This window comes from Watersipora subatra, chromosome 5, assembly GCF_963576615.1.
Source record: "Watersipora subatra chromosome 5, tzWatSuba1.1, whole genome shotgun sequence".
NCBI classification, from domain to species: domain Eukaryota; kingdom Metazoa; phylum Bryozoa; class Gymnolaemata; order Cheilostomatida; family Watersiporidae; genus Watersipora; species Watersipora subatra.
Window position 1 is genome coordinate 33115789 of NC_088712.1, and position 16919 is coordinate 33132707.

The 16919-nt window shown below is 35.6% G+C and overlaps 1 protein-coding gene across 1 annotated transcript in view; it reads right to left on the reverse strand.

Moving 5' to 3' along the window:
• LOC137397289 (protein bark beetle-like) overlaps positions 1 to 16919 on the reverse strand; it is a 163939-nt gene that overhangs the window by 43776 nt on the left and 103244 nt on the right. Inside the window, 7 exon segments of the mRNA XM_068083579.1 lie at positions 191 to 323; positions 838 to 1040; positions 3046 to 3201; positions 4521 to 4653; positions 6484 to 6705; positions 10620 to 10761; positions 13088 to 13193. Of these exon segments, the coding sequence (XP_067939680.1) occupies positions 191 to 323; positions 838 to 1040; positions 3046 to 3201; positions 4521 to 4653; positions 6484 to 6705; positions 10620 to 10761; positions 13088 to 13193 (1095 nt within the window).

The window sequence follows — 16919 nt, forward strand, 5'->3', positions numbered from 1 at the left end:
AGATGGTAAAGGAGATCTTTCACCAATGACTATCTAGAGCAATACTAATCTTATGAGATGATGCGGACAGAACAAGAATTAAGAACAGCTGATGACCAGCATAATTGTCTAAGAACAAAAACCTATTGAAGTAAATAGCGGACAGATCCAATGCCTCCAGCAGCAAACACAAACAGGAAATGTGATTCACCATTGCAGAGATAGGTCCGAGTCCAAAGATCCTTATAGAGGTCTCTGTCCCTCCCGAATGTAAAATATTCGTAGAGTTCACTGTATCTGACAGCTACATTGCCTGAGTAGTAATTCATCGTACGACAGAAAACCTGTGGAAGAAGTGACTCAAGAGTACTTGGTGATGCAGTCATCATCATAAAGGTGAGTAGTATAACAGTGAGTAGTATAACAGTGAGCAGTAAAACAGTGAGTAGTATAAAGGTGAGTAGTATAACAGTGAGTAGTATAACAGTGAGCAGTATAACAGTGAGTAGTATAACAGTGAGCAGTATAACAGTGAGTAGTATAAAGGTGAGTAATGTAACAGTGAGTAGTATAACAGTGAGTAGTATAACAGTGAGTAGTATAATAGTGAGTAGTATAATAGTGAGTAGTATAACAGTGAGTAGTATAACAGTGACTAGTATAACAGTGAGTAGTATAACAGTGAGCAGTATAACAGTGAGCAGTATAAAGGTGAGTAGTATAACAGTGAGTAGTATAACAGTGAGAAGTATAACAGTGAGTAGTATAACAGTGAGAAGTATAACAATATGTTAACCAATAAAGTACAGACTAGTAAAGAGTAATGGGCAGCATAAATCACCGTACTAACAAGCTTACCTCAGCTGTTCTATCGTTAAACTGTGGATCACAGACTAAGCTCCAAGCGTTGATGGTTGTGTTATACATTTTAATAAAACCTTCTTTCTCATTCTCCCCTCCACACAGTCTCAAGCCTCTCACCGCTGTGGCCCAACATAGTCCGTCTGCAGATGTGATGTTTGACGGGGCGAGGTAGATATCTTGTTGCCGCCTGTACCGAACTATACAGATACAAAATAGAATCAGCAATATCTTAAGATAGAGATCACAGCAAATATAAGCGAAAGTCATATTCGACAATAAAACACGAGCTTGAAGAAAAGATTTTCAAGAGAAGATTGACGTCATCAATCTTAACTATAACAAAAACAATGTCCTTCTGAAGTTGTGCCAGGAGTGTTAACAAACGAATTGCACTACATGGGGCTCAAAACTAAATATTCGGATTTCGAGTCAAGCAATCTACCTACCACCTGCGCCATTTAACAATCTTGCTGCATCATGGAATAATTGGACACATACTTACTACACAAAATGATCTCTTACAGGGCACAGAACTTCTCAAGTACTTGTAATAGTAAAATCTGTTGTGCTAGCATAGAACTTTAAAACAATTTTGGTAAATAGTTCGTTTTCAGTTTGACTCTTCGAACACAAAATTAAATCATGCTTAGATGAGTCAGAGGGAGACAAATTTCTTGTAAATCGAATGAAGTTGTGACGGAGTTTAAAGGAATGTTTATTATTTTGCTTGATATTTCTCAAAATTGTATTTTGAGAAAATCTTTGTCACATTTAAACACCACTAGAGCCACAAAAACATTAAAAGTTAACAGTAAACGTCTACAGTAAACGTCTACAGTAAACGTCTACAGTCAACGTCTACAGTAAACGTCTACAGTAAACGTCTACAGTAAACGTCTACAGTAAACGTCTACAGTAAACGTCTACAGTAAACGTCTACAGTAAACGTCTACAGTAAACGTCTACAGTAAACGTCTACAGTAAACGTCTACAGTCAACGTCTACAGTAAACGTCTACAGTAAACGTCTACAGTAAACGTCTACAGTAAACGTCTACAGTAAACGTCTACAGTCAACGTCTACAGTAAACGTCTACAGTAAACGTCTACAGTAAACGTCTACAGTAAACGTCTACAGTAAACGTCTACAGTAAACGTCTACAGTAAACGTCTACAGTAAACGTCTACAGTCAACGTCTACAGTCAACGTCTACAGTAAACGTCTACAGTAAACGTCTACAGTCAACGTCTACAGTAAACGTCTACAGTAAACGTCTACAGTAAACGTCTACAGTAAACGTCTACAGTAAACGTCTACAGTAAACGTCTACAGTAAACGTCTACAGTAAACGTCTACAGTCAACGTCTACAGTAAACGTCTACAGTAAACGTATACAGTAAACGTCTACAGTAAACGTCTACAGTAAACGTCTACAGTAAACGTCTACAGTAAACGTCTACAGTAAACGTCTACAGTAAACATCTACAGCAGGTTCCATTTTGACATGCATGTTGTGATGCACACCTGGCCAAATCAGCACTATGTTATGGTATACAATTTTTATTGGCCATTGTGATACTATAAACATGGTAAATCATATGGAGAGAAAAGCGCAGTTTATTTTGGAAGATAATATTTGCCACAACAAAGGACATTTTGTAATAAGGCAAGAGAGGATGACTCTATACAAGCTAACTGTAGGCAAGCTTTAAAGACGAGCCTAGAAAACTTGGGAAAGTATTATTAAAAACTATCGGTATCTTTCTACCATTTGCGATTGAGTTTGATGTTTGAGGTGATCTGACTGCCAGCATGTTTCAAGATTAAAATCGACAAAACTTTATCACGGTTAAAATGGTAAGTAAAGCATGAGCAAAATGACATCACTAGTCGATATCAATGCTATAGTTGATATCGACTCAAGTATCAGCGTTCTGCGTATCTATCATGACGGTCTCTTTGCTGCAATAAATGGCATAATCAGACTCTCGCTTGATCTATGCGTTTTAACCGTAATAAAGTTTAGTCGATTTCAATCTTGGAACATACTGGCGGTCAGATCACCTCAAACATAATATACAATCGCAAATGATGGAAAACTACCGATACGCTCTGATAATATCTACTAATACTTTGTGTAATTTCATCTTTAACATTTGAAGCATTTTATAATGATTGATAAAAAGAAGGTCAGCTGAAGACTAGACAGACCTAGAGGAGCTCCCGAAGGTTTCTCTACTGGAAGAAACTTGATGGTACTCTGGCTCATGCCATTGGCTAGCAGCCTGCCGAGAACGAGGAAGCCGATGTTTGGTTTGATCCGGAAGGTCACACCAGGGTCAATTTTCACTGTTACTCCTAAAAAGCCAAAGTTAAGCTCCAAAACTGGGACAGCATAGAGGAAACTTATGTCATATGAGAATGTGCTTAGCCCTGCAACATAGCCACTCGTGATATACCAACTATTAGAGATAACTGATTGGGAGTCATGTTACCTTGGTGGCGAGAGATAGCATGAAGAAAGCGCTCTAGACCCTGATTATATTACCAAATAAGCAATACTGCAACATGCTGCAAGAGGCGTCTCATCTCTTTGGTTGACACATAACAAAATCCCATCCCTTGGCTTTTATAAAAACTCAAGGCTTCTTGTTAGTCTACCATCATAATACGAGTTTAATCATTTCATTACTGAGAGACCATCAATTTGACTGGAGAAGATATCTTCATACACAAAAATGATAAAGATGTACCTAATAAATATTATGTACACAGACACACAGACATATACATGGTATTATGTACACAGATGCACAGACATGTACATGGCATTATGTACACAGACGCACAGACATGTACATGGTATTATGTACACAGACACACAGACATGTACATGGTATTATGTCCACAGACGCACAGACACACAGACATGCACATGGTATTATGTACACAGACGCACAGCCACACACATGGTATTATGTACACAGACACACAGACATGTACATGGTATTATGTATACAGACGCACAGACACGTACATGGTATTATGTACACAGACGCACAGACACACAGACATGTACATGGTATTACGTATACAGGCGTACAGACACATACATGGTATTATGTACACAGACGCGCAGACACACAGACACGTACCTGGTATTATGTCCACAGACGCACAGACATGTACATGGTATTATGTACACAGACACACAGACATGTACATGGTATTATATACACAGACGCACAGACACGCACATGGTATTATGTACACAGATGCACAGACACACAGACATGTACATGGTATTATATACACAGACGCACAGACACGCACATGGTATTATGTACACAGATGCACAGACACACAGACATGTACATGGTATTATGTACACAGACACACAGACATGTACATGGTATTATGTACACAGACGCACAGACACACAGACATGTACATGGTATTATGTACACAGACGCACAGACACACAGACACGTACATGGTATTATGTCCACAGACGCACAGACACACAGACATGTACATGGTATTATGTCCACAGACGCACAGACACACAGACGAACAGACACACAGACATGTACATGGTATTATGTCCACAGATGCACAGACGCACAGACACACAGACATGTACGTGGTATTATGTCCACAGACATAAAAAGGTGTACCTGGTCTAATGGTGATATCAGAGACAACTTCATAGGCTTCCTCTCGGTAAGGAATTGTCAGATGGGCAGAAATAATACCACCTAGCGGGCGACTCAAGTCAAATACAACTGTCTCTATCTCCTCACCAGACACCTGTATACACACATACATGTACCAACATACAACATACCATGCTGTTTTATGGTGTTTATAACTTTGCATAAAACTGATACAACCATCTCAAACAGACAACATATTTATATAAAGGTTCAGTAAAACTGAATTTATTGTTTGTAAAATGTTGCAGTTTTTGCAGCAAAAATAGATGATTCTCAACTCTTTACTTTATCTTCTATCATGAGAATATCTCTACGATATCCCTACGATGTCTCTACGATATCTCTACGATATCTCTACGATGTCTCTACAATATCCCTACGACGTCTTTACGATATCTCTACAATATTTCTACGATATATCTACAACCTCTTCACGATATCTCTACGATATACATGTACCTATGACGCTTTTATGATATCTCTATGAGGTCTTTATGATGTGGTAAGAAACTCCAAGAAGGTAGGACGATCACAATTTTAAAAGAGAAATCTCAACTTGTATTAATGACTAATGAACAATTAGTGTTCAAAACAAACTAAAAATAATTCTTTGACTTTTTCCCAAGAAATAATACATTTCTACTCAGTTCACTTTGACAAAAATATTACCAGTGTACATTACCATATTGAAATTGTCTTTTGACGACATAAGACTAACACAGCACTTAAGCAAACAAAAAGCAAAACAAATGATCCTCGATGTAAACATTATACATACTTATTTATAAGGACAAAGAGGCACGAGCTGTAATCAAAATGAATGTCTGTGTATTTGTGCTACAAGCGCCAGAGAAAAACCTTTAGTTATTGTATACATAAGAGTTATATTCCCATGCATGTATAGGGGTTTGCTTTACTGGCATGTCCTAAAAACGATGACACGGATGACTGTTTACAGACGGAGTATATATGTGTACATATACTCAGGCCATGGCCTAGTGTTCTAGAACAACCAACCTGCAAACAACAGGTTGGTTCAATTCCTAACAAAGACCACTGGTGACAGAAATGACATCTAACCTTAAATTGCTCTCTGCAACTGGGTATGTCTCTAGTTGTCAAGGTTACCATGTCACCGGACTCAGAAATGTCCGGCCAAGATCCAAGAGTCATAGTTTGTACAACAATGACTCTTGAAGACACACATAGCCTATGCTTGCAGTAAACTAAGCGGACATCAAACTCGATCTTCAAGAGACCACTCATGCAAGCATGCACACACGCACACACATCGTATGTACAGTATAAGATGTTAGATAAATGGCAAAACCTAAACTCGAAACAGGAAGTCACATTTTTCATTACTAATACAAAATGAATGCTTGTTAATATACGAAAGGCGGACACACTAACTGCTTGAAGATATAGATGACTCTCATCGTAAATACACTATTTTATTTTATTCTATAGCAAGTGACAACCACTTCCAGTATTTTTAACAGTACCTGTAACGATACTCAAGAGAAATATTATAGTGCTGACAACTCCTGCTCTTATTCATAGAGCTTACACTGCAACAGTACTCTACATAAATATTAAAGTGCTGACAACTCTTCTTCTTATTCATAAAGCTTACACAGCAACAGTACTCTATAGAAACATTATAGTGCTGACAACTTCTCTTCTTATTCATAGAGCGTTTAATATCCTTCATAAACTGATGAACATTCCATTATTACAGGGAATGCGCATACACTACAATGTGATTGGTTGTCAGAAAAACTGAGGCGATATGGTTAGCTGTCATAAGACCAGAGAAGTGATCGCCTGTCAGAAGTAAGAATATGTGATGTGCTGCCAGCGGAATAACGACATGAATGCCTGCTGGTGGCACAAAGACAATTTTTTTAATTTTTTAACTAACCTGTGAATCGAAGCTGTTAGACAACAAAAAGCCAGAATAGTTAGCAATTGCATAACTGCTCCAATCACTGAAGTCGAATATCTTCTCTCTTATTACTGATTGGTTGGTAGTGCCCCAATAGTTGTAGCGAACATTAACTTCTGTCATCAAAGATGTTGATGGCAAATCAGCGACAAATATGAATGGAAGTTCGTCGGTGAAAATATTTCTTGTGATGTTTACCTATAAATGTCGAGAGTATAATGAAATATAATATATAATAATATAATTTATAAATTTAAAGAAATCATAGCAAGAAGCCATACTGAAGAGGCAAAGGCCAAAATTTATCAAATCATAAAAATCATAATACAGCCATACCTCGACGTACGAGTATTCCAACATACAAAAAAATTGAGATACGAGGAAAATTCTGAGCAAATTTTTGTGTTGAAATACGAAAATTTAAACAAATTTGAGACATTAGCATATGAGAGAGTTCTTGATGCAGCCGCTAGTTTGCTGAGTATGTAAGAGGCAGCTTACAAGAACAGCATCGCATGGTCTCTTTCGTCAGATCAAAAAGGATTTACATAGACCAGCTAAAATTGAAGGTGAACGCAAGTCCAAATGCAAGGCAAAGGAGCCAAGCCAAACTCATTTTAAGCGTGTACATACCGTAATAAGTTAAACTCGTTTAAGTTAAATTTAAAGTGTACGTTACGTAACGTCACAAAAGTGTAGCGAACATAATGTGTTGCCATCAAGTCTCTCTCACACCCCTGTTAGCCACTACCGTCTGTCTCGAAGGTAAGAACTTTGTGTAAGAACTAAGCACCGTGCATAGTAATGTTACACATTATTGCAGGTTGTAACCCCTAAATAGGTATTTGTTACTTTGTGAGTGCAAGTGGTGAATTGGAACAACTCAAACACATTTTTCCATTGTAATACCCTGTTTTTAGGTGGTTTTTCAGAGAGTGGGTAGGAATGGACCGACTTGTATTTAGTTATCCCACGATCAAACACGAGCGAAGCGATTAGTTGGGAGATGTATGATAAATGCACACATGCACACAACTCCTGAAAATTATTCATTAACGGCCGTTGCAAACCCTTGTACTGAAATCTCATCAGCAAATTTAACAATTTTTGTGTAGAGTCGTTTAAATATAATACAATACTAAACACATACAAACCTTTTTAAATATGTTACCAAGTCTTTGAAAGGTTACTGCAAAACCGTGAAACTAACTCATCTAATCGGATTATACATAAATAGACATTAATTTGGCCTAAAATCGCCACAAAACGCTTGAAAAGCTTGGTTTAATAACAGTTATGACCGGCCTATGATACGCCAACAAAGCCGTGTGATAAATAGTAGAACTATTTAGCAGTGAGTAATTCACGAGAAAAACGAGCTCATTTCACCAGTCTATGGCATTGTTTAATTGCCGAAGATTTGTGTAATTAACGTAGACTGTTTGAGGTGTACACCGATTTACAGGTACGAAAATGTGGTACACAGTTTATCAGGCTGCGTTTTAGTCCAATTACCGAGGGTTTTTCAAATTATCTAGAACATCAGCCAGATTTCTTTACATCTTATCTACAATGTAGGGCGTTACTACAATGCCCCTTCATGACAAGAATATTTCTTTATTTCACTCCAGTTTGCATAAAACTTCCAGACGCGTGAATGCCAACGCTTGCTTTCTGTTACATATCGCTATCAAAACCATTCTACATTCACAACACAACCGACTTTCAAACTGTATATTACACGCCAGCTTGCCGTTTTACTTTTAATATTGCATTTCAGAGATATAATAAACATATTTATTTATTGTTATTGTTAGTTAAATTACGTACAGTAGGTTTAACTTGTATGTATGTATGTTTTATTTTAAAACATAAGTTCGAGATAGTTAAATATTTATTTTATTAATATTTATTTCTGGTACATATCGCTGTCAAAACCGTTTTACATTCAACACAACCAACTTTCAAACTGTATATTGCAATATATTTTACTTTAAATGTTGCATTTCAGAGATATAATAAAAATATTTCATTATTGCTGTTGTTAGTTTAATTACGTACAGTAGTTTAAGTCTACAGCTTGAATTAATATTTATTTTAACCAACAACCAACGTTCAAATTGTATATTACACGGCAGCTTGCCATTTTACTTTTAATATTGCATTTCAATATAATAAGAGATATAATAAACATATTCCATTATTGATGTTGTTAGTTAAATTACGTAAAGTAGTTTAGGTCTACAGCTTGAATTAATATTTATTTTATTATTGTAAAACATAAATTTGAGATAGTTAAATATTTATTTTCCCACGAACACACGAGCGGAGCGGAAGTGTGGGAGTTTTATGATAAATGCATGTGCACACAACTTACGAAAATTATTCATCAACAATGAGACGAACCCTCGTCAAGAAATTTCATCAAAAAATTTAAGCATTGGAATGTAAAGTCGTTAAAGTATAATAACGATACAAAACACATTTAAACCTATTTAAATATGTTACCAAGTCTTTGTAAACCGTCGGTATTATTTTAAAACTTACCCATCTGATCGGATTATACACAAATAGACAGATTAATTTGAACGAAAATTGCCACAAAAAGCTTAAAAAGCTCGGTTTAATAAAAGTTAAGACCGAAAATTTAAACGCCAATAAAGCCATGCGACCGATTGTAGAACTATTTAGCAGTGCACATTTCAGAGAAAACCATGCTCATTTCATCAGTCTATGGCCATTTTTACTTGTATTCGAATTTATTCGAAGGTTTCTGTAATAAAGGTAGACCGTTTGAGGCGTAGACCGATTTACAGGTACGAAATTGTGGTACACAGTTTATCAGCCTGTGTTTTTTGTCCAATCACCGAAGGTTTCATTATTTGAAACATTAGCCGAAATTCTTTACAACTTATGTACAAGCTAGGGCCGAACTACAACGCCCCTTCATGACGAGAACATTTTTTATTTTGCTACATTTTTATACATGTGAATGCTCCTACCCGCTTTATGTTAAAGATCGCTTATCAAAACCATTCTACATTCAACGCAACCAACTTTCAAACTGTGTATAGTACACAGTAGCTTGCCATTTTACTTCTAATTTTGCATTTCAGAGTTATAATAAACATATTTCTTTATTGTTGTTGAATTACATACATTACAGTAAATTAGGCCTACAGCTTTATAACACTTTTATAACAGCTTTTATTTTGCTGCAGTTTGCAGAAATCTTCGAGACGCATGAACGCTCATAGGTTTTCTATTATTGCTGTATTACTATATTAACAATATTGGTTATTTTAATAATATCAGTGCATTTTACTTATAATATTCGCCAACATTGCATTTCTCCTATTGCAAGGGAGAGATATAAACGTGTAATATTTTCCTTTCATTGTTGTTGTTTGTCATGACATTGTTTGTTTGTCATGTTTGTTATAACAGATACTGTATACTTATAACAGATATTGTAATATTAAAAATTAACCAATTACTCACATACCTGGTTTCAACCCAACTTTACCTCCAAAATAAATTGTTAGTTGCGCCTTTTAAGAGTCGTGCTCCCTCAAATTTATTTTATATCATCTCAAACAAGTCTCATTTACACTATACTCTGTCAATTCCTGATGAGAACTACTTTTTCAACAACCAACAGTACCCTTTCTTGTTTCCATTATTACTTTGGTCGTTGGCTGTATGACAGTGGAATTTCTAGTTTTATATAGGAAACTTAAATTTGAGATACGAGAGAATTGACAGACTAGCTCTGTGTTGGAATGCAATAAGCTCATGTGTCAAGGTATGTCAAGGTATGTCAAGGTATGTCAAAGCGTATCAAGGTGTGTCAAGGTATGTCAAGGTGTGTCAAGTTATGTCAAGATATGTCAAGGCCTGTCAAGGCCTGTCAAGGTATGTCTGTATCTAAAACCTAAATACTCTAATTGGTTCTTCGACTATTTGGAAAATTAAATTTGAAAGTGATAAAGTCAGCTAAGTTTCCTACTCTTTAGTGAACAACTTTAGAAGGGAACCATTTAAGATTAAAATCTAGTCATCTCTGAATGTGAACCACTTGCAATATGTAGAATAATACAGTATTATTCTACCTTTTGAATGCCCCTCAGAGCCAGTGTATAACCACTGACAGCAGCCTCTTCACCCCTTGTTCCTTGTGACCAACCTGACAGAAGGCTATTGTCTCTGAATAGACTTCTGCTAAGTACAGCCGGCTGGTAAACTCCAAACTCACTAAAACAACCCAAACAAACTTATCAAACAGCTTAAGGTAGAAGCAGGTGATAATTTATGAATTTATTAAGTGACAACTAAATAAAGTGATTACTTAATAGAGTGATGATTTAATAAAGTGATGATTTGATAAAGTGATGACTTAATAGAGTGATGGCTTAATAAAGTGATGACTTAATAAAGTGATGACTTAATAGAGTGATGGCTTAATAAAGTGATGACTTAATAAAATGATGATTTAATAAAGTGATGACTTAATAGAGTGATGACTTAATAAAGTGATGATTTAATAAAGTGATGACTTAATAAAGTGATGATTTAATAACGTGATGACTTAATAAAGTGATTATTTGATAAAGTGATGACTTAATAAAGTGATGGATATAATGATGATTTTAATAGCTCTAGGTAGATGAAGAAGGGATGGTTCTATGTAAATGAAGAAGGGACGGCTTTATGTAGACAAAGAAGGGATGGCTATATGGAGATGAAGAAGGGATGGCTATATGTAGATGAAGAAGGGATGGCTCTATGTAGATGAAGAAGGGATGGCTATATGGAGATGAAGAAGGGATGGCTCTATGGAGATGAGAAAAGGATGGCTCTATGGAGATGAAGAAGGGATGACTCTATGTAGATGAAGAAGGGATGGCTATATGTAGATGAAAAAGGGACGGCTCTATGGAGATGAAGAAGGGATGGCTCTATGTAGATGAAGAAGGGATGGCTATATGTAGATGAAGAAGGGACGGCTCTATGGAGATGAAGAAGGGATGGCTCTATGTAGATGAAGAAGGGATGGCTATATGGAGATGAGAAAGGGATGGCTCTATGGAGATGAGAAAAGGATGGCTCTATGGAGATGAAGAAGGAATGGCTCTATGTAGATGAAAAAGGGATGGCTCTATGTAGATGAAAAAGGGACGGCTCTATGGAGATGAAGAAGGGATGGCTCTATGTAGATGAAGAAGGGATGGCTATATGTAGATGAAGAAGGGACGGCTCTATGGAGATGAAGAAGGGATGGCTCTATGTAGATGAAGAAGGGACGGCTCTATGGAGATGAAGAAGGGTTGGCTATATGTAAATGAAGAAGGGACAGCTCTATGGAGATGAAGGAGGGATGGTTCTATGGAGATGATAAGAGAAGGCGGGGAGGGGGAAACAGAGCTGCATTGAAGTCTAAAGTCTAAAAGTCTAATATAGTAGGCTTAATTGTCGATACAAACTGACGGCAAGAGAGGACGAGAGCTAATTATGTAATATAGGGCTTGTGATATTTTATATTCATAGCATTAAGTATTAAGCATTAAGAGGAACGGGTTAACAAGGGTGTAAAGTAAGTACAGGAGTTGACTAGTGAATAAGCCTACCTTCGTTATGACATGGGCAATCAACTGGATGCAGCATTTGGTTGAATACAACCTTCTCCCATCAACAATTATCCAATCAGGCCAATAATGAATTACAAACAATCTCTTAACAGTGCAGCAGTGCATACCATATTTAATTACACAGAGGGCTGTTAATGGACTATACCTTTGGAGAGTATTATTTGGAGGGTCAACCAACTGGTACATGTATATAAATGCCTTTACAGTTACATGTTACAGTTTAGCCTGTCTTGACAAGCTGTTGTTATTGCGTAGTTGTCCCCCCGTCGAGCGGCGAGCAACAACAGCTTGTCACAAGACGTACTGCACCTGATGCATCAGCTGCACTTATAAGGAGTTGTTCTCTTCCGTCTACGCGGCTGGGCCGCGATGTTATTCAGGTCGCTCCATTGGTAATCATAACGGATTTCACGCAAAAATTTCTGTAGAAAAAAACAAGATTACAACGTTTAACCAAAGACCAGTTTCTGCAATAAACTTTAGTAGAACTTAAGAATAAAATAAACTCAAAATAAAATCCATAAGAACAAATAAAACTGACTGATACAAAAATAGAAATAAAACTGACTGAGCGCACAAATAACGACATGTTTAGTCGCTGTTGTTGCCTAAGTTCTCAAATTCTAATAAAGTTTACTGGAGAGAGGGGTCGCCAGTTAAACGTTCTTATTTTAATTTTTCTACATAAATTTTTGCGTGAAATCCGTTATGATTACCAATGGAGCGACCTGAATAACATCGCAGCCAAGCCGCGTAGACGGAAGAGAACAACTCCCTATAAGTGCAGCTGATGCATCAGGTGCAGTACGTCTTGTGACAAGCTGTTGTTGCTCGCCGGGGGGACAACTACGCAAAAACAACAGCTTGTCAAGACAGGCTAGTTACAGTTACGTGTAGATGAAACAAGAATGAAAACTAAGGATTGTTTATACCTGTGACTGCATATGTCTATGTCCATCATGAAGGCTCCAAGATTGTCTAGGATCTCATTGCCATATATGTACATACGCTTCTCCATGCCTGACAGTGAAATCAGCCCTGACAAGCATATAACGATGTCTTCACAGCGGGTCAAGGACAAGCGTATCATATAGTCATAGTCAAGAATAACATAGACAGCAAATGACAATGCACTGCATGTGCTCATAGCAAAGAACTGATAACATGGGACATGGTAGTTGCACTTAATATTGCAGATAAATAAATACATATATATATACATATATATACATATATACATATATATATATACATATATATATATACATATATACATATACATATATATATACATATATATATACATATATACATATACATATATATATATACATATACATATATACATATACATATATACATATACACATATATATATATATATATACATATATATATATATATATATATATATATATATATATATATATATATATATATATATATATATATATATATATATATATATATATATATACTAGAAATTCCCTAGTCATACAGCCCACGACCAAAGTGATATTGGAAAAAAGAAAGGGTACTGATAGTTGAGAAATGCAATATTCCCAGTCAAATGGCACTGCAGTGCAATAGGATAACTGCAATGGTAGCTGTAATGTACTGGGTGTGGGTGTTATTATATACAACAAACAGCAATAATGAAAGGAAAAGATTATATGTTTATATCTCTCCCTGCAATAGGAGAAATGCAATATTGGCCAATATTAGAAGTGAAATGCACTGATAATATTAGAATAACCAATATTATTAATATAGTAATAATAGAAAACCAATGCACAATTTTGTTTACAATTCCAAACGTCATAGCTAACAATATCAAGAAGTTCTGATATTTATATAGAGTTTTAGAAAATCGATTTAAAAAAGTGTTTGGTCATGACAAACAGCAATAATGAAAGGAAAAGATTATATGTTTATATCTCTTCCCCTGCAATAGGAGAAATGATATATTAGAAGTAAAATGCACTAATATTATTAGAATAACCAATATTATTAATATAGTAATACAGTAATAATAGAAAACCAATGCACAATTTTGTTTACATTTCAAAACTTCATAGCTAACAATATCAAGAAGTGATATTCCCACGACCAAACAAGAGTGAAATGGTTGATTGGAAGAATTATGCACATGTGCACACAACTCGCACACAACGAAATCCTATCAACAAATTTAACTAATTTCCAGTTAAGTCGTTTAAGTATAATAATGATACAAAACGCATATAAACCTATTTAAATATGTTACCAAGCCTTTGAAAGGTTACCGCAAATTCCTAAAACTAACCCATCTGATCGGATTCTACACAAATAGACAGATTTTTTTGGACGAAAGTCGCCACAAAACGCTTGAAAAGCTTGGATTAATAAAAGTTAAGACCGGAAATTGAAACGCCAGGTGACAGAGAATAGAACGATAAAGTCTTGCGCGTTTCACGAAAAAAAAAACGTGCACTTTTCACCAGTCTATAGCATTGTCGAATTGCCGAAGGTTTCGGCAATTAACATAGGAGTACAGAAATCGTTTCATTCTTGCAGATTTCAATTTTTTCATTTTCAATTTCATTTGCCGACATATTTGAATACTTTCGCATTCTAGCTGATGTCCAACGCAGTGTCAGTAAAGCAAATGACGATGATATTTTTTTAACGTTTCTTATGAGATTATTACAATAATTAATTATAAGTTTGGAAGAATACGGAACAATGACTACGTAGTACAGATTTTCTAAAAATCTATATAAATATCACAACTTCGTGATATTGTTAGCTATGCCGTTTTGAAATGTAAAAAAAATTGTGCTTTGGTTTTATATTATTACTATATAAATAATATTGGTTATTCTAATAATATCAGTGCATTTTACTTCTGATATTAGCCAATATTGCATTTCTCTTTTTGCAGGAGAGATATAAATATATAATCTTTTCTTTTCATTGTTGCTATTTGTTGTATAAAATAACACCCACACCCAGTACATTACAGCTACCATTGCAGTTATCCTATTTGACTGCTAATATTGCATTTCTCAACCATCAGTACCCTTTCTTTTTCCAATATCACTTTGGTCGTGGGCTGTATGACAGTGGAATTTCTAGTTATACAGATTTTTAGAAAATCTATTTAACAAAACTAATTAGAAAAAATAATAACAGTAACATATTGCCCATCATCGATGTTGTTAGTGTGACTATAAGACTTCAATAGTCATCCAAACTTATAATTAAATATTGTAATAATCTCATAAGAATCGTTAGAAAAAAATATCATTGTCATTTCCTTTACTTTCACTGCTTTGGACATCAGTTAAAATACCAAAGTACTCAAAATTATCCAAAATGTCAGTTACTTTGAAATCGGCAAAAAAACGATTTTGTACTTCTACGTTAATTACAGAAACCTTCGGCAATTCGACAATGCTATAGACCGGTGAAATATGCACGTTATTTTTTCGTGAAATGCGCACGACTTAATGGTTCTATTCTCTGTTGCTCGGCATTTCGTTTGCCGGTCTTAATTTTGATAAAAAGCTTGGCAAGTTTTCATAAAGATTTTTGGCCGAATTAATCTGTCTATTTATGTATAATCCAATCAGATGGGTTAGTTTTAAGATATTGCGGTAACCTTTCAAAGACTTGGTAAACATATTTGAATAGGTTTATATGCGTTTTGTATCGTCATTATACTTTAACGACTCTACAAAAAATGGTCAAATTTGTTGATGAGATTTCGATGCAAGGGTTTCCGACGTTGTTGATGAATAATTTTCGTAAGTTGTGTGCACATGCATTTATCATAAAAACTCTCAAACTTCGCTCCGCTCGTTTGGTTGTGGGATAACATGGGACTCAAAACTGAATATTCGGATTTTGAGTCAGGGAATCTACTACCTGCGCCTGCGTATATATATAATTTGTTTCACACAAATATAGATCTGATCTCATCAGGTGATAACTGGAAAAGATGGAAATCCAGATGGCTACCAGAGAATGTGATAAGGACTTAGCAATCACCTCTCAATGATCAATGGGTAATCACCACCAACCAATGAAAAGTGCCTAAAGGGTTCCCTCTGTGAAATGAATTTACAGTGTACCCTCGCCAAATGATTTAAATTCGTTCGAGTGTTATAGAAACCGATAGTAACTATCTAATGCAAACACATCCTGCTACAAATCATCAAAATTTAATATACATAATGTACATGTAAAAATTAGGAACAAAATGATATGTTAACCTTAGTAACTATAGTTACCTACAGTAACTTTAGTGTATTAACTGTATTTAGTGGTTAAGAACTGCAATAAAATGTAACGTTATCATGTACGATGTGCAGTACGCACCATAGGGAATTCCTACCTTTGAGGCAGACGTATAACATAAACGTTGCATTTAACTTAAATGAATTTAGCTTACTAAAACATACTGAAAGCCAAGTTTTAATGTGTTTTTAACTATTTTACTAAACTTCAGCTTTTTCATCGCTAATATTTTAGCACCTATCTGTTTCCGGTTACATTTTCACAACAACTAATAACCCCGAACTGTGCGAGATGGAGTATCGTATCTCTATTATTTGTTGTTAGAGGGATTTCGGGGAATACCATATTGACATATTTGAATTTCGAGACAAACTTTTGTTGAGACCGTATGGCGAAAGTATTGCTTATGGAGAGTGTGAAAAATCATCGTGTTTCACATGGTAGGGCCAAAAAATCGTATAACAGGATCTTCGTAACCTGATG